At 53.9% G+C, this 23,492-nt stretch overlaps 1 protein-coding gene across 2 annotated transcripts in view; it reads right to left on the reverse strand.

The window, feature by feature from the left end:
* RAD54L2 (RAD54 like 2) overlaps nt 1-23,492 on the reverse strand; it is a 75,650-nt gene that overhangs the window by 11,134 nt on the left and 41,024 nt on the right. For both annotated transcript variants that reach the window (XM_045857357.1, XM_045857358.1), the window contains exons 3-14: nt 12,005-12,206; nt 10,727-10,866; nt 10,171-10,287; nt 9,651-9,877; nt 8,693-8,875; nt 8,428-8,561; nt 6,905-7,101; nt 5,580-5,922; nt 4,582-4,759; nt 3,165-3,416; nt 2,848-2,966; nt 1,355-1,473 (exon numbers count right to left, since the gene is read on the reverse strand). In XM_045857357.1, coding sequence (XP_045713313.1) covers nt 1,355-1,473; nt 2,848-2,966; nt 3,165-3,416; nt 4,582-4,759; nt 5,580-5,922; nt 6,905-7,101; nt 8,428-8,561; nt 8,693-8,875; nt 9,651-9,877; nt 10,171-10,287; nt 10,727-10,866; nt 12,005-12,206 — 2,211 coding nt within the window. The remainder of the gene's footprint in view (nt 1-1,354; nt 1,474-2,847; nt 2,967-3,164; nt 3,417-4,581; nt 4,760-5,579; nt 5,923-6,904; nt 7,102-8,427; nt 8,562-8,692; nt 8,876-9,650; nt 9,878-10,170; nt 10,288-10,726; nt 10,867-12,004; nt 12,207-23,492) is intronic.

A 23,492-nucleotide genomic window follows, 5' to 3' on the forward strand; every position in this document is an offset into this window, starting at 1 on the left:
TACAGACACACCAAGGGTTTGCGCTCGATGCGGATGACGCTCCTCCAGCAGCAGCCTGCACTGCTGACCAGTCCCTAAGGCTGGCAGCTTGCTGTAAGGAGACCCAGGGGAGCAGGTGGGATGGAGCGGTAGGCTGAGACACGTGAACGAAAGGGGGAGTTTCAAAGAAGAAAAAGTGACCTTCGGTTAAGAAGCACGAACGAGTGAAGACGGGCTACTCTTGTTGCCTCGGGGAAAGCAGAGAAGGGGCAAAGCTAGGAGCACGCAGTACCACATGGAGGACCGGCCTGCTACAGCTGGAGGAAGCATTCCTTCAACGGGCTGGTGCTGGGGGCGCTCTCAGCCAGCACCCCGACCCACCTTTCCAACCCGAGCTCTCACACTTTCCAAGCACAGCTCCGCACTGACTCATCGGACGAGCCGGCCGTGAACACGGGCTCCAGGCTGGACACTGTGCTGGGGTCTCCCCACCACCCCGAGCTCCTCAGCGAGGGTGGTTCCTCCACCCACCACCTCACAGGAGGCAATGCCCAGGGGCAGAACCGAGTGGGTGCTACTGCCATCTAGTGCACAGAGCCCGGGGGTGACGCTCGACACCCTACGGCGCGCACCACGGCCCCTGCCAACAAACTTCCGGCCAGACGTCAGGACCTGGTCAGTAAGTGCCTGGGGCCGACATTTCTCAACCTTTAAAAAAACTCTCCACCCTCTCCAGGAATCTCTTCATACATTTTTTCCACCCGCCTTGCCCCCCGTGTCATTTTAACACCAGGGATACACCTATGTGCATATTTGTGCTCTACACGTCAAACATTTAAGTTTTTCCCCCTCAAGAATCAGTTTACCCCCAGGGACGCTATCTCCCCCACAGAGAATGCATGGCCTAGATTCGTGTCCACGCTACTTCTTCTCCCCGAGACGACCTTTGGGCCACATTGGCTCTGCATCTTTCAAGTCCTCCCCGTTTTCGCCAAGCCTAGTGCAAGTTCTGCCCCCCACCCAGGAAGCCCCCTGCAACCGTCCTCAGCAGGGTGACTCTGTCCGCCCCAGAGCCGCAGTTAGGCCGCTCGGCCAGCGCTGCTCCGCACTCGGCCCCGAGTCGCCCGTCTCAGACGAAGACTAGGCCCAGGCCGCCTACCTCTCGCACTGCCCGCCTCGCTTACACTCCTCAGCCACGAGGACGGCGCCTCCCACCCAGCCACTCACTCTCAGCGTCTCTCTGCGCCTTGGAGAGCCGCGGACACTCCTGGGCATCTGACGGAGAGCGGCACAGAAGGGAAAACCAGGGAGAAGGAAAGGAACCCCTCAGGCGGACCTTGCCAAGGCCCCCGGAACGAAGCAGCAATGGACTCACGGAAGTAGCTGACGTTTCGGGCCCACTTCTGCGCGCCTTGGCCCTCAGCACCAGGTGGACAGGGCACTTCCCGTTTCCCTAGGAACTCCTCGATGAGAGCCAAGGTGGAGAGGCTCTGGCTGCAAGGGGGCAACATTCGGTTCAGAAGGCTCCGGGCCGAGGGAGCCCTGTTTCCCAGTAGGCCCATGGCTGCGTGCAGCCTTCTGGCGGTGGGAGCTCCCACAATCTACCCCCCACGAGAGGTAACCCCACAGAGGCCCACAAGGGCATTCTCTCTCGCTCCTAGCGGGAGCAGAGTCATTCACAGAGTTATGACTGTCACCCTGCCAAAAATCTCTCTACCCTGTGACTCTCAACAGGGAAATTCCGGGGTTTAGACCAGTGCCAGTAACGCCATGAGCGTTAAAAACCCACACTGCACAAGTACGTAGCAGAGCTGGCAACAGGCCACTGGCAATGCTGTGGTCTCACTAGGGAAACAGAGGTACTCGGCTGCCTTCAAGTTATACCGAGCCAGTGTCCTCAGAAGTGAGCCATGAGCCCTGGCTAGTGTGGCTCAGTGGATTGAGCCGGCCTGCAAACCAAAGGGTTGCCGGTTCGATTCCTAGTCAGGGCCTATGCCTGTGTTGTGGGCTAGGTCCCCAGTTGGGGGTGTGGGAGAGGCAACCACATTGATATTTCTCTCCTTCTCTTTCTTCCTCCCTTCCCTTCTCTAGAAATAAAGAAAAAAAAGAAGAAGGGAGCCATGAAACCGAAGGCTCTCCCCAAGTCAGAACCACTGCTGTCTGTCCTCCGGGTCACCTGTGGAGACCCTCCCTCCCTCCCAGGCTGGGCTGCAGCCACTGAGCTCTCACTGGAGCCTCATCTGGCCAGAACAAAGGAGACACGATCTCCTTTCTCCCTGTTTCCCTGAGGAGTCAGGCCCAGATGGGCCACAACGCTCTGGCCAGACTGAGAATGTGACTCTGGATGGAACAGATCGCATCATTTATTTGGCCTTACACACAAAGCTTAATTATTTAAAAAAAAAAAAAAAAAGGCCGAGAGAGAAAGAAGCCGATTAGATCAAGGGTCCGCAATGTATTCTGGAAAGGGCCAGAAAGTAAATATTTTTAGGCTTTGCAGACCACATACAGTCTCTGCTGCATTTTCTTTTCCTTTTTTTTTTTTTTAAGCCTTTTTAAAATGTAAAAACTAGCTCTGGACCGAACAATACCAGGCCACAGGCCAAATCTGGCCTAGGGCCACAACTTGAAGGCTTAGACTATGATTTGCAATGTTAGCCTGAGGTTTCAAATTGTTCTCTGCAGAGAACCGCACTGGACAAAGAAAGAAACCCCAAGAAAGAGAGGACAGGCAAGGTCCCCCCAAGCAGCACTGGGCCGCAGCGGCAGGAAGAGAGAAAGGGGCCGGTGCGGCCCCAGGCGCCTCCCCTGCAGGGCCGCAGCCCTTCCACCGGAGACGCGCAGCGCCACCCGGGGATTCTCTCCCACCTGAACACGAGGATCTTGTCCCCGAGCTTCACACTCTCCTCGACCAGGTGGAAGAGCAGCACCATCTTGGGGGAGTTCTCCAGCACTCCGGTCTGGTAATTGGTCAAAAGGTCCTTGGCCTGCGAGGGAACAGTGAGGCAGCTTGGCGCGGGCCCACGGCCAGACCAGTGGAAATACAGTGCTCTCCCTCCAGGACGGCGGCTCGCGGGCGGGCGGCCCTGACCGGTCCCTGCGCAGCCCCGCCCGCTCCCCACGTGGGCTCCACACCACCCCTCCTCAGCAGCGCTTTCCGGCCACAGCAGATGTGCTGAACTCACCCACTCGTACGTGACGATGTTGTTGCCCCGCTCCTGGAAGGGGCTGAAGCCCACCCCCTGGAGGAACTTGGTGTTGGTGGCCTCTCCCATTGCGGAGCCCAAGGCGCCGTCCTCCCCCTTGACCTTTGTTCCCTGTGACAAGCAGCGGGCGCTCGCCCCCGCGGAGCCGAGCTCTTCCACGTCCAGGTCCTGCTCGTTGGCCAGGTTCTCCTTCTGCAGGGCTTCGTACAGCACGTCGGGGTGGTTCCAGATCTGGGTCCAGGTCAGGGGAGGGCGGCACAGGGCAGAGAGCGGTGTGAGGGTGTCACAGGCAGCCTGGGGGCACGTGCCCACTCCAGCTCACACCTCCCGCCGCGCACACTATCACACCCAAAATGGAAACGTCCCAGCCCCCCCGCAGCCCAAGAGCCTGCGCATGCGCTTCCACTGCCGACTCTGACCACCATGACACGTGAGCAGCAGAGGTCACGCCAGGGGCCACGCCGGCACGTTTGGTGCTTGAACAGAAGTCTGTGCCGGAAGCCGGTCCTTCTTATCCCCGTTCGGTGGGAATGTTCCTGCCTGACGGCACGGCCACAGTCCACTACTGTGCGGAACAAGGCCAATGCCTCCCTGTGGACAAGCGTGCCTGACTTCTAGGTGACCACACAGAGGTCATTTCAGGGCCTCCTGGGTGGGGAGGTGGGGGGGGTGGGCACCGGTGGGACGGGTGCATCAGCACTGCAGGTCCTCCAGACCCTGTCTGCTTTAGAGTTCTAGCCCTGGTCTCTAGGACGGTGGCCCTGCTCTGTCCCCAGACACACAACTTCAGCTCGCTCACTGAAGCGGCGGCCAGTAAGGCCCCAGGGGCGGGCGGGCTGAGAGCTGCCAGAGCAACGGGCCCCTGGTGAGGCAACAGGGAGCACTGGGCCAGGTCGCAGACACGTCAGGGTGCCTCCACCTGTTCACGGGACTGAGTGCTAACGGTGCCTGGGCCTTGCTGTCCCCAAACCACCCACAGCATTATCAGGGAGACAGAGATCTCTGAGACAGTACAGAAACAATGGAAGGCACCCGTAATAGCTCGTCTGAGCCGAATCTCTCGATCACGTGAGCAGGCAAAAACGCTGCCCCACAGAGTCCCGCCGCCCCCGTCCAGGGAGAAAATCAGCGAGGAAGACAGCGGTTTCCCAAATTCGGTGTCATGGGCTGTGCAGCTGAGCTGCGCAGCGCAGGGGGTGCCTCCCGCACTGCCACGTGAGCGGCGTTCCCAAGGACCGAGCAGCTCGAGCTGACCCGCCTCTCCGGAGCGCCCCCGGTTCTCCAACGCAGAGGCGGCCCCTCTGCCTGCATGCTCCCCTTACCAAGGACTCCCAGCGGGAGTGACTCCCTGCGCACCCTCGGTCTGAGTCTCAGTGCGCCTGCAGCCCCAACACACCTTGCAGCACACACAGAAAGCCTTGAGCGGGTTCAGCCCCAGCCAGCCACTGCTGCCGCAGTCCCGGAAGCGGTCCATGAACTGCGTGTACAGGTCTCGCTGGATCTTGGAGAGCCGCACCAGGATCACGTTTTCCTCCTTGGCGGGCAGGTGAATCTTCAGCACGGTGTGGCCTCGCCTGCGAGCGTGGAAACGAGAATTGCCGAGGCAGCGTGGCCGGGGGGACCAAGTGCAGGGTGGAGACCGAACCCTGCCTTTCTGCCACACCTACGTCTGCAGGACCTCGCAGCAGCCCGGCAACAAGCGCTGGCATGGCAACCGCCGTGAGAGACTCGCTTTGGGCAAGCGAGCTCAGGCCAGAGGCAGTGAGCTGCCCGGTGCTTGCCCTGATGCAGGGCTGCTTCCCTAAGCTGTCCCCGCGCAGCCGCGTGGACAAGGGGAGCGAGGCTGCAGGAGACCAGGGCACACCACGCGCCTCCAGAGGCCGACCCGGCACAGCCGACCCTCAGAGCCCCCCCGTCCGCTCTTTCCCCCAAGTCAGCAGAAGGCCAGCTCCCTCTGCTTCTCTCAGCAGGCAAGGCGGGCATCCATGGTAATTACGGATTGGCTTTAAATTTTTTTTTTTTCATTTATTATTTGTTTTTAGAGAGAGAAGAAGAGAGGGAGAAAGAAAAGGAGAGAAACATTGATTGGCTGCTTCTTGCACATACCCAGCTGGGGACCTCGCCCGCAACCCAGGTATGTGCTCTGACTGGGAATCGAACCAGCGAGCTTTGCTCCTCAGACCAGTGCTCACTCCACTGAGCCACAGCAGCTGGGGCTGGACGGACTGACTTTTAAGAGACGCACTTCTGGGCCACACCTCCAGAGGACAGAAACCATGGGCACCCATCCTCTGCTCGCTACTCAGGAAATGCTACTCGAGGCCAAGGAAGCTGGGCTCCTGCCGCACTGGGAAGGCCCGCCCCCCCGGCCCCCCCACCCCGAGGAGGGCTCACCTCTGCACGAAGCCCTCCAGGAGGCTGTGCAGCACGTGGCTGCGGTACCGCATGAGGCGGACGTCCTGCGGCGTGCTGTCCGTGCACTGGCCGTTCAGGATGGGGCGCTCAAACATGTTGCTGAACTCCTGCCGGGTGCCGAGGAAGTCCGGGCGCACGAAGTCCACCATGCACCAGTACTCGAGGAGGTTGTTCTGCAGGGGGTACCCGGTCAGCACCACCCGGCGGCGGGAGCGGATGTTCTTCAGGGCCTGGGAGGTGCTGGCCTGGCAGTTTTTGATGCGGTGGCCCTCGTCACAGATCACCACGTCAGGGCCGGGGCGGCACAGGGCCTTCTCAAACTCTAGGGAGGGAAGGGGACCCAGAGTCAGGGGGTGCGAAGGCCTGCACTCTGTCAACAACGTGAGAGGCAGGGGGCGCCCCGGAGGAGGCAGGAGCAATGCGGGGAGCAGGAAAGCAAGCGCCGGCCCCCGGCAGTGAAGGGACACGGAGCCTGGCCCGCTGACCCTCGGAGTCAGCATCTCTTCTCTCTCTCTCCCTCCCTTTCCCTGCTTCCGGCTCCAAGTGTAACCGACTTGCATTCCTGGGGCGCGGCTGGCCGGGCCACAGAGAGCACGGCTGCACAGGGCACGGGTGTCTGAGTGAAACATGGAAGTGGCCCAGACTCTGGAGTCCAGTTACTGTCAGCACCGGGTGCCCCCCAGGGCTGGAGGGAGCTAGCTGCAGGACAAGGCCTTCCTGGACGACTGCCCTGTCGGCCAACAGGTAGGGGCACCCTTGCTCTATGACCGGAGCCAAGCTACAGCAAACGTGACCTCAGGGTGAAGAGACTTAGGAAATGAAACAGCCCGAACCCCAAGAAAACATTCTTCCCCAAATGGACAAAGGCCCTTAGAAGAGGGAGCAGAACTATGAGAGGAGTGGCTTTCACTGGAAGACGGGATTCATGTTCGTTTCAGAAATTCACAAGCAGTATTATCATCACTCTGTATGTCAGCAATGCAAGGACTTCATAAACACTTTCTGACTGCTATCCCAGAACGTCACCGGGGCGGAGAAGGCCGCAGACACTCTCCCAGTTGCTCGGTGAGGGAGACGAGGAGGGGGCAGGGGAGTCGCCCCTGAGCCTGTGGCCTGGCCCGACCAGCGGTCCACTGCCCCCGAGGGCCAGAAGGCCGTCCCACCCACCTCGGGGACCGGGAGCTCCGGTTCAAGGCAACACAGCTCACGTCAACAACGTGTCACACTGGACAAGGAGCTATTGCACACACTGTTTCTTTCTTCCTGAAACACCCCCCGAGAGCACCCCGGGGCAGGCTGCCCACCTCTCCGAAACTCCTGCTGGCGATCTTCCTCATCCAGATCAATGATGACCGGGTGAGAACGTTTCTTGGCTTTCTTCGGTCTACCTGTGGCAAAGGATTTCTTCAGGGTGAGGAGTCTGTACATTTCGTACCCCATCAGCAGCACCCCACCCTCTGACACCCAATCAGCCATCACTTTAGCACGAGCTGCCATTGTCCTGTAAGAGTGAACAGAGAGAAGACATTATTGCTCCCACTGCCCGCCAGGAGGAACCCCTCGCAAGCAGAGCTGAGTCACTGCACATTCAGAGTCCTGACTGCCAAGGACGTCACGTGGCAGCCTCGCTGCCCGAGGACCTTGCCCGCGTCCTCGAGACGCTGACTGCCCTGGGGATGGGCTGGGGCGCTGATGATGGTGACCCAGCAAAGCACAGAAGCGCGATGGCACAGGTCAAGCGACAGTGACAACCTCCTGGGATGCACACGCCTGACGACAACACTTGAGGGAGGGTTTCAAGTTCCTCCCATAATAAACGGAGGCACTAAAGACCAGGGCAACACCAGCACTTGGGCCGCTCGGGCTCTGGGGAATGAGGAGCCGGGGACAAGCAGTGAAGGAGCGAGAGCAGCTGAGGGCAGACGACCCTCGGCCCAGTCCCTCCGCTTGCGGACGGCTGAGCCCTGGTGGAGCTGCACTGCGGCACCTGGACTAACCGGCCTGGGGCCCGAGGGGGAGCAGGGGGAGGGGCTCGGCAGAGACCTGCCGCTGGGAGGAAAGGGAGGCGTGGGCAGTGGGTCTGGACCAAGAGACACCTTTAGATTTTTGGAAACTAGGTTGAATATACAGAGTAGAAATACAAGTAATTTTAAATAAATCTGAAACAAAAAAAGGTTTGCACTTTTCCAAGTTTGGGAGTTGTACCATGAAAGGCCAACTGTAGATCGGTGCTTAAAAGAAGAGACCAACGAGCTGCGAAGACATGCGAGAGGAGCGGAGAAGGTGTAAAACCAAACGACGGGAAGTTTCCTTTTATCATGCCGAGTTTCTAAACATTTTTACTTATTAATCTGAGAGACAGAGAGCAAGGGAGGTGGGAGGGGGAGAGAGCGAGAAAGAGAGAAACACCTATTTGCTGTTCCACTTATTTTTGCATTCACTGGTTGATTCTCGGACGTGCCGTAACTGGGGACCGAACCCCGACCTTGGCGTACAAGGACGATGTTCTAACCAACTGAGCTACCCGGCCAGAGCCTATCACGGTGAGTTTTATTACTGTAAAACCTGGGAAAATGCGACCCTGCACTCAGACTTTCCAGGGAATAAAAGCATCCTCAGGCAGAACAAAGGAAGTTTCCCAGGCTGCGCACTCGGGTGTAACGGAGAAGCCGGGCGGAGAAAACGTGAGCAGCAGGGAGAGAGGGACGCACCACGAAACCGAAAAGGGTCCCGGCGGACGGGCACATGCCCGAAAGGACGGCGCCGACACCCCGGCCCGGGGGAGCGGGCTCAGGGGAGCGGGCTGCGCGGAGGGCGGGCCACCTACTTGTGCTCGTCGTTCAGGATGTGGACCTTGAAGAGCCGGGGCTGCACCTCTTCGGGCTTGTTGTCGGCCGGCAGGGCTTCGGGGGCCGGGAGCCACATGTTGAACTCTGCCAGCCAGTTCTGAAGCGTGTTGACCTGTCAGAGAGCCAAGCCCAGAGAGAGTTCTAAGGAGCGAGCTCAGCGGAGCTCATCGGCCTGTTAGTGCCCCGGAAGGCATTCACCCAGGGCCCTTTGTGGGGCTAAGCGGGGCCTTCCCGCACTCTCACCGGCACGATGGCGAGGACTGTTTTGGCTGGCGTGTGGCGGAAGAGGACGTCGACGAAGGAGATCACTTGCAAAGTCTTCCCCAGACCCATGCTGTGGGCCAGGATACAGCCGAAGCCACTGCTGGTCTTAAACCTCTCCAGGGACTCGACCAGGTTATCGTACAGGAACCGGATCCCTCCGATCTGACAAGACACACACACAAAGGTCAGCGCGCTGGCCCAGACAGGGCCCGAGCTTCCCGCACTCTGGAGTCAGCGAGGACTCGGCAACGAGCAGACACTACCCCAGACCGCTGGTGTGGACAGCTACAGGAGCCTCCCCGAGCCCTGACTCCTCAACTGGCTGGCGACGGGCTTCTCGGAGAAAACACAGAAAGACAATCACCCGGTGTGGGGGCCCACCCCAGGCAAGACTGCAGGGGCCGGGTCCTGCCAGGGCCTCTCCCTCGGCCTCGCCCGGCTGCTCGGCCGCTCACGGCAGGGCGGCCCGTCCCACGCGGGGCCGGTCTTACTGTCAGGGTCTCACGCTGAGTTAACCTTTGTCTCACTGGAGCTTTCACCCCCTGCTCCCGCTCCCAGGCTCCGGGCCAACACAAACCGCTCTGCCCCCTCTGACCAGAGAGGCCCTCAGACTTCTGACTCTCACGTCTCCTCTGGGGCCACAACTTCCCAACCGAAGCTCTGCTCTCCAGAGGCATCTCACAGAAGGAGGCTCAGGATCACCGAGCCAAGAGATCCAGCGCGCTCTACATGGTAGGGCAACCCCGAGGGCCCGCCCACCCCGTTCACGGGGAGGCCCGAAGCACAGGCTGTCAGGAAGGAGGACCGGGCCTTTCCGGAAGCTGCTTGTGGCACCAAACAAGTCCCTCACGGGCGGTGATGCCCACGGGCACCGGCAGGCAGTGTCCACAGCAAGGGAGCCGACGGGGACGGAGCAGAGAGTCGAGGCCGGCCGTACCTGATGGGGTTTCACTGCCCGAGCCAACTGCGGGGCCAGGAAGACATTCTCCTCCTCCGGGGGGTGGTTCAGGTTCACGAGGACCCGCCCCAGGGCGTCGCGCTGGTTTAGGACGTCGTTCACGTGGGTGCCGCCCTTCTCCTCTTCTTCGTCCTCCTCGCTGACGGACTCGCTGCTGTCCACAATGTGCAGGGTGTCCTCCTCCCCGGAGCTCAGCTCAATCACCTCTGGGGCAGCCAACAGGACCGAACAAGACAAAGCCCAGGGAGCAGAGGTAATCACTGCCCGTTGTTACAGCAAAGGGTACGGAAACAAGGGCAGGACTCGGGGTCACCCATAAACACTGCCCTTGCCCAGCTTCCAGTTAAGACGAGGGAATACCAGGAAGACTCGGGGAAATTTGTCAGAGACGGCAAAGTGAGTGAGGAGGGACTGAACTCTTTTCCACCAAAGGGACGGCTGAGCTCTCGGGGTGGACACTGGCCAGGAGGAGGGAGAGGCACCGCTGGCTGGATCTTACCATCTCGACTGCTTTTTTCGTCCTCACTGCCACTGCTACTGTCCAAACAAATGACTTCCTGCGCCAAGACCCGAGGAGGCAGCTGCGGACCGTCACTTGCTCTTAAGACGATTTCCTCTGCGAGGGGACGAGAGGAGCGTCAGACCGCAGGTGGCCCAGCGTGCTCCTCACACAGTTTACCACCCCGCCCCCTCCGATGCTCTCACCACCGGACTGCCCCCCGAGGAGACAGGCAGCAGGCGTCTCAAAAACCTCAGCCCTCTTTCCAAGTTCCCCTTTCTCCACCGGTTCTTACACCCCAATAGCCAGCTGGCCACTAGAAAAGGTCCGAACCCACTGGCACGTTAAGATCCAAAGTGAAAGGGGGAAAATCTAAGGACCAATTTGAGGAGCATACTTTCATCCGTCTGAACTTTTTAAATGAGAATTCTCTGACTGTGTGTTCCCCAGAAGCCGAATGGCTCGAAGGGTTCCCGAGAGGTCACGGCCTTGCTCCAGATCTATCCTTGACCACCGTGCGCGGCCGAGGGCCTCTGCGGCCACCTCCGCGGCTTACCGGGGAGGAACTCCAAGGGAACCGTGGGAATGGGCGCCGCGTAGTCCTTCCTCTGCTGCTCCAGGCGCTTCCTCCTCTCCAGCTCTTCCTGCTGTGCTGCTTTGGTGACTGGCTCCAACTGGTCCTCCCGCAGCAGCTTTCTGCATGTCAGAAAGAGAGAGCACTCGGGGTCACCTGGGGCTCGGGCCCCGCGGCGTCACCCCACGGGGCGCGGTCGTCAGCGCCGCGCTCAGAGCGCGGAGGTGGGAGGGGAGGCCGCATCGGTCCCGTGAAACCCGCGCGACGAGCAGGCTCAGGTGGTTTTGGCCCTGTGCGCTGTCATGCTGGTTAACTTCCCGGCAGGTGCCCCTGTCGGCTCGTCTCTGCACGTATCCGAGCAAGAGCAAAACAGAGTAATATGTGACTCATACCGCTGAGGAGCCGATTAAAAACAGAGTTGGTATGTGGAAAGTAGGATTATGGATGATTCTATATCCTTATTTTCCAAACTCAGAGTGATATTTTTAAGTTATCATTACGTTTTTAAAAAGGAAAAACAAGGGCGAGAGGAGAAAATGATAGCATTCATCTCTTTGGTAGGCGGAAGGGCTGCTGAGGATTTGGGTAGTTACGGAAGTTCACATCTGCTGGTCTCTTTCTTTCTTTTTTATAAGGTTTTATTTATTTATTTTTAGACAGAGGGGAAGGGAGAAAGAGAGAAACATCATTATGTGGTTGCCTCTTGTGCGCCCCCTACTGGGGACCTGGCCTGCAACCCAGGCATGGGCCCTGACTGGGAATCGAACCAGTGACTCTTTGGTTCGCATGCCAGAGCTCAATCTACTGAGCCACGCCAGCCAAGGCCACATCTGCTGATTTCTTAGCTCAAGGAAGAAGCCCTGCTTGGAACCAGACGGTTCCCTGCCGACTGAAGGTGAGTTCTAGGAGGATGACAACTCAACTTCTTTCATCTCCTCTTGTTTTGAGACATAAGGAGAAACGGAGGAAGAAAGAGGGTCCAACCAGGGACCCGATGGTGCCTGGGGTCTCCAGAGGAGGCAACACTGCCTGGCGGTGCCCGAGGGCCACCTGCCCCCCCCCCAACGCGCCCGCTGGCGGCCCCGCCCACTGGGCCCGAGCCGCGCCTTCACCAGTCACTCGGGAGCACAGCCCGCACTTCACTTGTCTCCTTGGGAAGGAGGACACTCCTGCCAAACCAGCCCCCCTGCTGCTGACGGCCTTCGAGTGGAGGGAGCACCTCTCCCCGCACCGTCCCCTCCAACCCAGAGCACAGCTCACCGTATGTTTCTCCTCATGTGGGAGGGCTTCTGAGCTCTCTTCTTTTTGGGGTCCTCGGAGGCTAGGCTCTTGCCTTGGTGGTGCCTAAGCTGCTCTGAAGGCTCAGACTGAGATGAGGTAGTTGAAGTGCACCGCGGCGGCCGCTGCCCATCGTCCCCCAGCGGGGCACGCTCCGTGCCGCACATGTCTTCCAGGGACGGGTCTAAAAGACAAGGGGGTGAGGTGCCGGGGACCATCCTCCACTGGGGAGGACATGGGTTCTGAGGCCAGACACACCGGGGCTCAAGCGTCCTCTCAGCGACCTCCCAGCCGGGGATCGAAGGCCAGTTCCTTACACCTCTCTGAGCCTCGGCGGACTTGTCTAGACCGTGAGGGCAGCCATGCCCGTGCCCCAGAGCTCCTGCGAGGGCTGAACAGCGCACAAGCCTAGCACCAAGCCCGGCCCGGGGGGGGGCTCACAAGAAAAGGACGGCCAACTGTCTAGCTATACTTTCGTGATTAAAGCAAGGAAGCTTCGTGGCCTCGGAACGCTCAGACAGGGACGGCTCGGTCCCAAATGCAGCTCACACGCACTTGTGTGAGCCGAGCAAGTCTCGTCTGCCAGCAAGGAGAGGGCCCCTCCTTTCGGGGCCTTCCCGGGCCTACTCGTTCCATTCCCCCGACACCCAGGAGGGCCCACAGCATGGCAGGCACTGTCGCAGAAGTCCCAAGGAGTACCTACCCCCTTCCCTTCCAGGAGTTTGTTTGCTAGACAATCTGATTGAAAAATGGGCAGAGAACAGACATTTTTTCAGAGGACCCAGAGATGGCCAATATGTGTATGAAAGACGCTCACCATCACCAGTCATCAGAGAGACGCAAATTAAAACCACAACGAGACATCATCTCACACCTGTCAGAACGGCCATCATCAAGGAATCAACAAGCAACAAGTGCTAGGGAGGACGTGGGCAAAGGGGAACCCCCGCACGCTGCTGGTGGGAATACAGACTGGTGCAGCCGCTGTGGAAAACAGTATGCAGACTCCTCAGAAAGTTAAAAATAAAACTACCTCATGACCCAGCAAATCCCACCTCTGGGTATTTATCCAGAGAAATCCAAAACACTAACTTGAAAAGATACACGCACGCCTAGGCTCACTTCAGCATTATTTACAAAAGCCAAGACGTGGAGGCAGCCTGGTGTCTATTCACAGACAACCGGATAATGATGTGGTGCGTATGTCCACACGGGGAAGCACAAGCACAGTGAGGGGCGTGCCTAGCAGCGACACCTGGGGAAGGAAGGACACCTAATCCAACCATGCTTGGGGCTGGGTATGAGGACGCCTCCTTGGGAAAGGTCAGACCTGGGCTTCATCTAACAGAGCAGGTAGGCACCAGCTAGTGAAGGAGGAGAGAAAGAACATTCTGAGCAGCCACCGGAGCATAAGCTAAAGGAACAGGCTTTAAACAAGGGGGAGCGATCGGGAAAATACGTGCCGCTCAGTGCGGGCTGATCCGAAATAAGTGAGCACGGCAGCAGTGGGAGCCTTCTGACCCCACAGTCTGTCCCCTGTCTCTCCCCAGGACGCCCCTTTCGAGGACAGACTCGGGGTAGACCCAGGATCCTTCCTAGAAATTGGCACAGGAGTCAACCCCTGTCCCAGGGAGGACTACTTCCACGGCCTCTTTTTCCTGGCACCTACACCCCACTGGCTCGAGTCTGGGTGCGGAGGGCGAGCCCAGGCGGCCACGGCCAGAGTGGAGGGCAGAGGGGACAGGTGGTGCAGGCCTGTGTGCACACACGCACACACACTCAGGGGTTCGACCGGGGCCGTTCACTCCTCTGCAGCAGCGCTGGAAGCATCTTCCTGGGCCTTTGCACTGAGGGACCCTGAAGGTTTCAGGCAGAAAACCTCTGCTTTTGAAGAGCAAAGGAGAAAGGGCCAAGGGGGGCACCAGGCAAGAAACGCTCACGATGGACCCTGCAACACCATAACGTGGGCAGGAGGGGAAACAGCACCGGCCACCCTCCGTTCCCACCGGGCCCGCAGCAGCCTTCTCCCAAAGGCCCCCAGAGACGGCGGAGTCGGGGGTGGCAGGAAGCTCAGGGGCACGTCGCACCTGCTGAGGAAGCAAGGCCTGTTGCTCCGTGTCCAACAGACGCGAGAACTAAAGAGAAGCTCTAAGTGGAGGTGCGAGTCGGGCTAACTGCACCCCAGATTCACCACCCTCGCCCCACATTTCCACCTGAAGCACCACAGAGGGAAGCTCCGCAATCTCTGTTTCCCTGAAGATCCAAGGTTCCCCCAGGCCTCCCCCCGCTCCAAAGAGCTAACACTTCCCCACGGCACTGTCACCTAATGGTGCTGTCACCTTCCTCCCACCTCAGAGCCCTAAAAAACGAGGCCACCAAACTCCCCCTCCCACAGGAACGGGTGTCTGGACAGCAGACTCCCTGAGAGGGGCATCTGCCGAGTGGCCACGTCCACCACCCCGCACTCTGGCCTGCGCACCAGTCACACCTGGGGCCAGGCTGGCACACTTCGACCTGGTGTTTTGCTGGGTCCTCTGGTTTCGATAATGACCTTTGATGTTCTCCTGGGCTTAAGGCCTTTTGTTCTGTTTCTATGTCACAAGCAAATTTATTGAGTACCCACTCGGAGGAACAGCTGGAGGCTGGTTGTTAGAGAGAAGGCAGATAAATCAGAACCAGAGGATAGAGGGCAGACCAAGGAACCTGTTGCCAACTGTTGTACTTCTTTTTTCTAGTTTTTGCCTTGCAGAGTGACGGTTCCTGCGAGGAGAAAGAACAGAACCTGACAGCCTTTCCATATCACAGACAAATTCACTATCAAACATGCCAGTTGGTGAGGACTGGCCGTGAATTCCTGCTGCACGGGGTGGAGCGTGGCCAAGGGCAGTGGCAGTTTAAACATGATTAGATACAGCCATAAAATTCGCACGCACACTCGGTTTGGACAGTTTTCCCCTTTCCTTTATAAAGATGATGCAGGTCTAACCAGTTCCTTACCACCCAGCATTCTCTGAACGAATCCTCAGCTTCTGGGTTCAACAACTACAGTTTGCTCGTTAAGGGGCTTTAGTTCAAGGATGTGCTAATCCTGAAAGTTGTTGTCATACAAGTCAGAGTTGCACAAGTGCTTCATTGCTGCTCATGATGCTGTGAGATGATTGGTTTCTACATACCATCATGCCACATCTTAAACTATTCCTAACTATAAAACTGTTATTTTAAAATTTCTATAAATAATTTTTCCCTAAATCAAAATGTAACTTTTTAAAAAAGATTTTATTTATTTATAGAGAGAGGGGAAGGGAAGGAGAGAAGGAGAGAAATGTGAATGTGTGGTTGCCTCTCGCGCGCCCCCTACTGGGGACATGGCCCACAACCCAGGCATGTGCCCTGACTGGGAATTGAACTGGCGACCCTTTGGTTCACAGGCCGGCACTCAATCCCCTGAGCAACACCAGCCTGGGCAAAATGTGACTTTTCACTGTGTGCTCCTTTGCACTTTCTAAATATTGAACCATGTGATTCTACAACCTAATCAAAATAATTAAGTTTCAAGAAATAGTCCTCCCCCAAAGCCTAGATTTTAATTCACCAAGAGCCACTGAGGAAAAAAGAGAAAAGGTTCAACAAGGAGGTAAAGAGACATGTGCTTTGTTAGGCAAAAAAGAAAAACTAGTGTCTGCATGGTTTAAAAGTCCATGACTACTCCCACCCAAGTTCAGCATCATCGAGTCAGATCCGGTGCAAATGCCCCTGAACTTCCTCCTTCACGTGAGCCAGCCCCGAGCAGCAGCCGCCAGAGCCATATGGACACCACTGAATACTCACACAAGCTTCTCAGGACTGAGCTGTGAAAACCACCGAGACGAGTGTGACAGGGCAAACGAGCGGCTTTGAAAGGAAAACCCCCGCACTTCGCTCACCGGGTGCACAAGGTACAAACTCTTCCGGGGCCCTTTCCCGGGCTGTTCCATCCCTTCCTGACCTCAGCCCATCCGTATGGACAACGTCGGTGGGTCCCACGTCTCACCGTGGGCCTCCTGGCCCGACGCAGCAGGGTGAACGTGGCACCACCTGTGACGCACATGTGCCACAGCAGTGAAACCTGAATCTGAACACGCCTTGGTTTCTGGGTCCAGTTTGCAAAATTACAGGACAAAGAACAATGTTAAACTTGGCAAGCGAGGCCACAGGGGTGCAATCAGCAAAATCTAGAAAGGTGCAAAACTACAGAACAAGCGAATCCTTTAATTCTACAAATAGTTGCAAGGAAAAAAAGAAAGAAAAAGAGCTAGGGAAAGCTTATGAGTATATAGTAAAGAGATTTAAAGACAAATCAACTCCATGTGGACCTTGTGGGGATTTTAACAAATTAACAGTAAAAATAATTTTTAAAAGGTAATCAGGAGTTATCTGGATATTTTATAAGAAATACCGAGTTAAAAAATTTAGGTGTGGTAGCATATTGTGTTTGGTGTTTGGTTGTTTTGTTTTGTTTTTCTTTTTAGGATGTATGAGAAAACAGAGTAAGTACACTCTGAAGCTTTTACAGATACACGTTGCGTTGAGGATCTCCTGCCAGACAACCCACAGCTGGGGAGCAGATGCAACGAGACCGGCCCGGCACCAGCACCCACTGAGGAGAGTGCAGGGACGTGGGGTTCATTTTCCCATTGCCTCTGTTTTATTAAATCGTTCCAGATTTTCCAGAATTAAAAAAAATCATGATTTTTTTAGATTTTAGAAGCATTTAAAATTTTCAGTTGTGTTCCCCTGTTACTACATCAGGAAACCCAGGGCGGAGGCGTGGGGGAGAAAGGGCACTCTGGCGCCCCGCAGCCCAGGGTGAGCTCTCGGGCTGTGCCCGTGGGCTGTGCCGGTCACCGGTCGCCGGTGCTTCTCTGCTTACTCTCCCCGCTCCCCCTCCTGCGGGGCAGAGACAGAAAGAGGGAGCGGAGGCGGGCATTTCCCACCCTCCCACTACTAGTTTTACTGGAAAACCAAACGCGACAAGCACCAATCTCTGAACCATTTAGATCTCGGCTTTCCCACGTTTGTTAATATATATTTGCATACTTTATACTGGTGATCAAAGAATACACAACATTTTGTGTTACGTGTAAATATTTCTTTGACACCGTCCCCACACACGTCACTTGAATGGCAGGCTCTCAGTGCACCAGAGAATGCTGGGTCATCCCCTGCCGCAGGGCACCTGGCTGTTCATTACTCTGAGTTGCATCTATGGTGGCGTAAGTATCGTGTACACATTATTTTTTCCTTTTGATTTATTTATTTGTGGTACAATCCGCAAACCCACGTCTGTGGTACAACGTGGTGGAGCTGGAGAAACGAACAGAGTTCTAATGTTCAGGAGCCGGGGAGTTTTCCCATGGAGGGTCACACAGGGAACACCTTAGCTGTGCGGGCCATAGGGTCTGACCGCAACACAACTGTGCCGTGCGGCTCGAAAGCAGCCACACACAGCGTAGCTGTGTCCCAGTAAAACTTCATTTACAAAAGCAGGCCGAAACAGCTTTGAAAAAGAACAAAATAGGAGAACTCACACTTCCTGATTTCAAAACTTACTACAAAGCGGTAGTAATCAAGACTGTATGGTACTGGCATAAAGGCAGAGATGGACCAATGGGAAAAAAACCTTAAAGCCCAGAAAAAAACTCTCACATATAGGTTCAAATTCTTTTCAACAAGAGTACCAGTATCATTCAACAGGAAAAGGACAGTATTTTCAGCAAATGCTGCTGAGAAAACTGGATATCCACACGCAGAAGAATGAAATTGGACCCTTACCTTATACCATATACAAAAATTAATTTCAAATGGACCAAAGACCTAAAGACAAAACCTAAAACTATAAAACTCACAAGAAAACATAGTGGAAAAGCCTCGTGACATTGGATTTGGCAATGATTTCTTGGACATGACACCAACAGACATAGGCAATAAAAGAAAAAAAAAAAGACAAACTGGACTTCATTAAAATTTTGGGCATCAAAAGATGCTATCATCCCAGCCTAGGTACATTCCTGGGTTGCAGGCCATAACCCCCAGCAACCGCACATTGATGTTTCTCTCTCTCTCTCTCTCTCTCTCTCTCTCTCTCTCTCCCTCTCTCTCTCCCTCCCTCCCTTCTCTAAAAATAAATAAATAAAATCTTTTAAAAAAAATTGTCTTAAAAAAAAAAGATGCTATCAAGGTGGGGCGGAGGTGGGGAGGGTACAGGGGTACACGGTGAAGGGGAAGAAAGATGCTATCAGCAGAGCGAAAAGGCAACCCAGGGACCGGGAGAAAATACTCCCATACATCTGATAAGGGCTCAATCTCTAGAATATATAAAGAACACCTAAAACTCAACAACAAAAAAACTGATTCAAAATGGGCAAAGGACACGAGCAGACATTTCTTCAAAGATGTGCAAATGACCAATAAGCACATGAAAAGGTACTCAACATCATTAATCATTAGGAAAATGTAAATCAAAACTACAATCAATACCACTTCACACTCATTAGGATGGCTACTATTACAAAAAAAGTGTTAAGAAAAAGAAAACAGAAGAAGAGAAAAAATGTGCTAGCAAGGACGTGGAGAAATCGGAACCCTTGAACCCGGTGGGTGGGAACGTAAAAGGGTGCAGCTGCTGTGGACACCAGTGTGGGGTCCCCCCCGAATTAAACACAGAATTATGAGATGATCCAGCACTTCCACTTCTGAGTGTGTACTCAAAAGAGCTGAAAGCAGGGTCTTGAAAGAATACTTAAACACCCACGTTCATGGAAATATTTACAATAGCTACAACACGGAAGCAACCCAATGTCCATCAACAGGTGAAAGAATAAGCAAAATAAGATACACACATGCAATGGAAATTTAGTCAGCCTTAAAAGAAATTCTGACACATGCTACAACGTGGATGAATCTTGAGGATGTTACGTTAAATAGAATACGCCAGTCACAAAAAGACAAACACTGTGATTCTGCTTATCCGAGATACTAGAGTAGGTAAAGTCACAGAGTCGGCAGACAGAGCAGTGGTTCCCAAGGGCTGGGGGAGCACATGACGGACACATCCTGGAGTACAGAGTGTCAGTAGGGGGCGATGAAAAGGTTCTGGTGACGGACAGTGGTGATGGCCACACAATAATGTGAATGTACTCAGCGCCACTGAATTGTATGCCTCAAATGACTAAAATGATGAAATTCAAGTTACGTATATTTTCACACACACACACACACACACACACACACACACACACACACAGTTGGCTTAGTCACTGTGCAGAGTTAAAGAAGTCAGACACAAAAGGCCACCCAGTACAGGATTCCATTCCCAGAAATGCCCAGCGCAGACAGAAGAGAGGGCGGTGACGGCAGGGGCTGGGGGACAGGGTACAAGAGGGACCGCTTATGGGTAACAGGGTTTTCCTGTGGGGCGATGAAAATTAAAGACAGCAGTGGTGGGTGTTCAAACTCATGAATATACTAAAAAATCACTAAATTGTACACTTTAAAATGGTAAGTTATATCTCAATAAGAATATATATATATATTTTGTAAGTGGGCTCAGGGATTCTGCTTCCAGCTAAGATGAAATAGTTCGAGGCAAAGCAATGCTCACACAAAGAACAGCTAGAAATAGGTTATCAAATCTTAAAAAAACATACAAACAACAACAAAAGCCCCTCGAAGGCACTGAAAAAGCTGCTGAGACGACCGGAGGCTGAGGGGCCAAGGTGCCAGGGAAGGGAAATCCAGAGGCGGCGAGCCAGCACCCTACCGCCGCCGTTTCCCCTTTTCCCAAGTCTGGGTGTGGGGTGCGGAGGCAGGAAGCTGAGACTCTAAGTCACCCAGACAGAGGGCTATTACTAAGAGACAAAGAAACCGAAAGAACTTTTGACAATTTGTGGCTAAAATGACAAAAATTGAAGACATAAGGAGCCAAGTCCTGGTGAGAGGAGAGGCAGAGCTGAGCCACACGCACAAGCTCATTTTCCATTCAAGCCACTTGCTGCATTCCCCAGATGAACGGGGGGTGGAGCTGGGCAGAAAGCCACTGAGATGCAGAGCAGATAGTCCTGCCGTCTCAAGGCGCAGAGAGGACCAGGATTACAATCAGGACCCATCACAGCACCGGGCCCGGTGGGCTCCTTGGCTCTCTCTCAGCGGGAGCCTGTGGGATGGCCGCACCCTAGAAACAGGAGTGCGCCCCACGCAGAAAACACCTACAAACCACGACCCGGCTTCGATTCGTCTCTGCCCGACTGCACCAAGGTGATCAGCCCCACTACACTGGCCTGGAAGAGGACAGGAAAACCCTCTCTAAAGATGTCGGCCGTAGTCTCTACAACTTTTTATATATATTACTCAGCAGTCAATGGAAAATTACCAGATATGCCAGGAGACAACACCAAATAATCAAAAACTAAGAGGCATAAACAGACAACAGAACCAGAATTACTGGTGACCCAAATACTACAAACAAACAAACAAACAAATGAAAAACCCTGAAAAATGTGCCAGAAAACAAAGAGAGAAATGGAGAAAATTAGAGATGAAAAATGTCACCAGGTGCTCAGACCATATAAAACAAAGGGAAACTGTAGACACAAAATATATAACTGGAATCAAGAAGCTCTGTGAATTACCAGGTAGGATAAACACAAACAAAACTACTGCCGGGGAGATTACAGCAAAAAACTGTGGAAAAGCAGTAACAGAGAAAACCATACAGCAGTCAGGCGTGCAGAGCACGCACTTTCAAAGGGGCAACAGAAAGAATGACAATGGATTTTTTGAGACAGAAAAGACACGAGAAGACAGTGGAAAACCTTCTAAGTGTTGAAAGACTATAGCTGGCAACCTAGACTTTTGGATCATCTAATATATCATTAAAAAATGAGGGCCAAATGAGGACATTTCAACAATTAAATTTGTTGCCAAGAAAAGTACACAAAAATAAATGCCAAAGGAAGTTGTTCAGGCGGAAAGAAGATTATCTCAGACAAAAAAGAGACGTGAAGAAATGAAAAATGACAAAAAGGTGTGTGTGAAAAATATACATGAATATTGACTATAGAAAAACAGTATTTAATAGTATTTAAAATATGTAAAATTAAAATGCATAAAAATAACAAAAGGCAGGAAAGAAGTAAACAGATACAAAGTACAACAAAGTCCCAATATAGCCAGGGAAGTAGTAAAAGCAATAATTTATATTAGATGAGAATGTATACTGTAATGTAGGATAGCCACTAAAAGTATAATATAAGGTTATATAACAAGCCAGTAGAATCACTGAAAAAAACCTTGGTTAATCTAAAAGAAGAACAAGAACAAAGATGAGATGGAAAATACATAGAATAGCAAGGTGATACGTTTTAACACTACATCAATAATTACATCAAATATAAATGGACTAAAATGAAAAGACCAGATAAAGGAACAAAACCCAACTATGGAGCGTGAGCAAGTGACCCAACTCAAACACGAGTAAAAGAGAGTGGAGAGCAGAGAACAGGCGCTAACGAGCACCGCCTGAAAACCGGGGCACACGCACCGATTCGGGTGAGGGAAACGTCAGGGTACGAAGCACCACTCGAAGTGAAAAGGGATGTTTCACAGTGACAAAGGAGCCAGCACGCAAAGAACACAGCGGCGCCAGCTCTGTGCGCACACAATACCTTAACTTTGAAGTGCACTAAAACTGACAAAACCGTAAGGAGAAATACACAAATTTACAATCACGGTGAGAAACTTACCTCTTTCAATGACGAGTAAGAGCCAACAGACGAAACCCCAAAACGGCGAGGCCCTATTGAGAACTGAATGAAGTAATTAACAAACCCGAACGAACATACGTAGAACCCTTCCCCCACCAATAATAAAACACATTCCTTTCAACATCTCCTGCATCATTTATCAAAACTGCCCATATAGTGGACCATGAAGCAAACCTCAACAAATTTCAAACAGTTGAAATCATTCAGAATATGTATCTAATCAGAGTGGAATTAAGCTAGAAATTAAAAAAAAAAAAAGATAACTAGAAAACTCCCAACTGTATCTATATACTTCTGAATAATCCATATACTGCTAAATGATTCATTGGACCAAAAAATAAATAGCAATGGAAATCAGAACATAATTATACAGCATTACAGAAACTTGAGGAATGAACTTCTACTTCTGACCATGACAGAGTAACTGGTTCTAAACTAAACATCTGAGATGATTTTTTAAAAAATCGTTACAAATTCTTTGACTCTTCTCCTAACAAGAGCTGGGGCTCCCTTCCCCTGAGTCTGGGTGGGCTCATGACCAATTAACCCAAGACTGGAACAGAAGTGACACTAGGTGACCTCTGAGACTAGATTACAGAAGTCAATGTAAAATCTCGGCCACCACATACAAACCCGACCCCTCTGAGGCCGCCACACCTCTCGGAGACCCAGGGCCCCTGGAGTGAGCGCCATCGTGGGCGCCCTCGAAGACAGAGTCGCCGCACTCTCCACCAACACCCAGCACTGATCGCGGGCCATGAGTCGGTGGGGACGCCTAGTCTAGCCGACCTCAGGTAGGTAAGTGCTGCTGTGTGAGACAGCCCTCGGGGAAGCTGCTCAGCCACCGCCTGCCGAAATCCTTGACTCACGCGGTCACGAGCAAAACACAACTGTTTAAGGTGGCAAGTTTTAGGACCATTTGTTACGCAGTAAGAGAACTGGAACACCCTCCCTCTGGGAACAACGATCAAACTGGACGAATCGTTGGAGGAGCGCACACTCAGGCCGTAAACGGCAGCACAGATCTGCAGACGTCCGAAGGGGGAAGCTCAGGGGAGGAGCCCACAGTCAGCTGCGCCCTGCCTGGGGGCGGTGTCCCACTGCAGCGTACACGCCTGCGGCCAGGTGGGTCGGAGCACCGGGAAGCTGAGGACCCAGAGATCAGGGCTCAGGGCAGTTGGCGTGGCTGCAGTTCTGGAGAAGAGAATTGTACGGGGGAAAGGGGGAGGGCAGACGTCTCAGAGAAGGCCTCTGGGCACAGGTGTAGCTGGACACGCACAGGCCGGAGCCACTCTGGGCTCACCAGATGGCAGCGGTGCTGGCTTGAGATCAGCATGGTGCAGTCTACAGCACTAGGGGAAGGGCAGGGCGAGGGGAATTGGGGGTTCCAGAGCTGCCAGAGAGGAAACATTTCATTAACATCTTAATACCCTCAATAAATTCAATTAGCCCTGGCCAGTGTGGCTCAGTAGGTTGGAACGTTGTCCATAAACCTAAGAGTGTTGGGTTCAATTCCCAGTCAGGACACATGCCTAGGTTGCAGGTTTGGTCCCAGGTTGGGGGGCATGTGAGAGGCAAGCGATTAACGTTTCTCTTTCACATTGATGTTTCTCTCCCTCCCCTCCCTGCTCTCTAAAATCAATAAGCATATCCTCAGGTGAAGATAAAAA

The sequence above is a fragment of the Phyllostomus hastatus genome, unplaced genomic scaffold (assembly GCF_019186645.2).
Source record: "Phyllostomus hastatus isolate PE091 unplaced genomic scaffold, TTU_PhHast_1.1 phas_scaffold_129, whole genome shotgun sequence".
Lineage (NCBI taxonomy): Eukaryota > Metazoa > Chordata > Mammalia > Chiroptera > Phyllostomidae > Phyllostomus > Phyllostomus hastatus.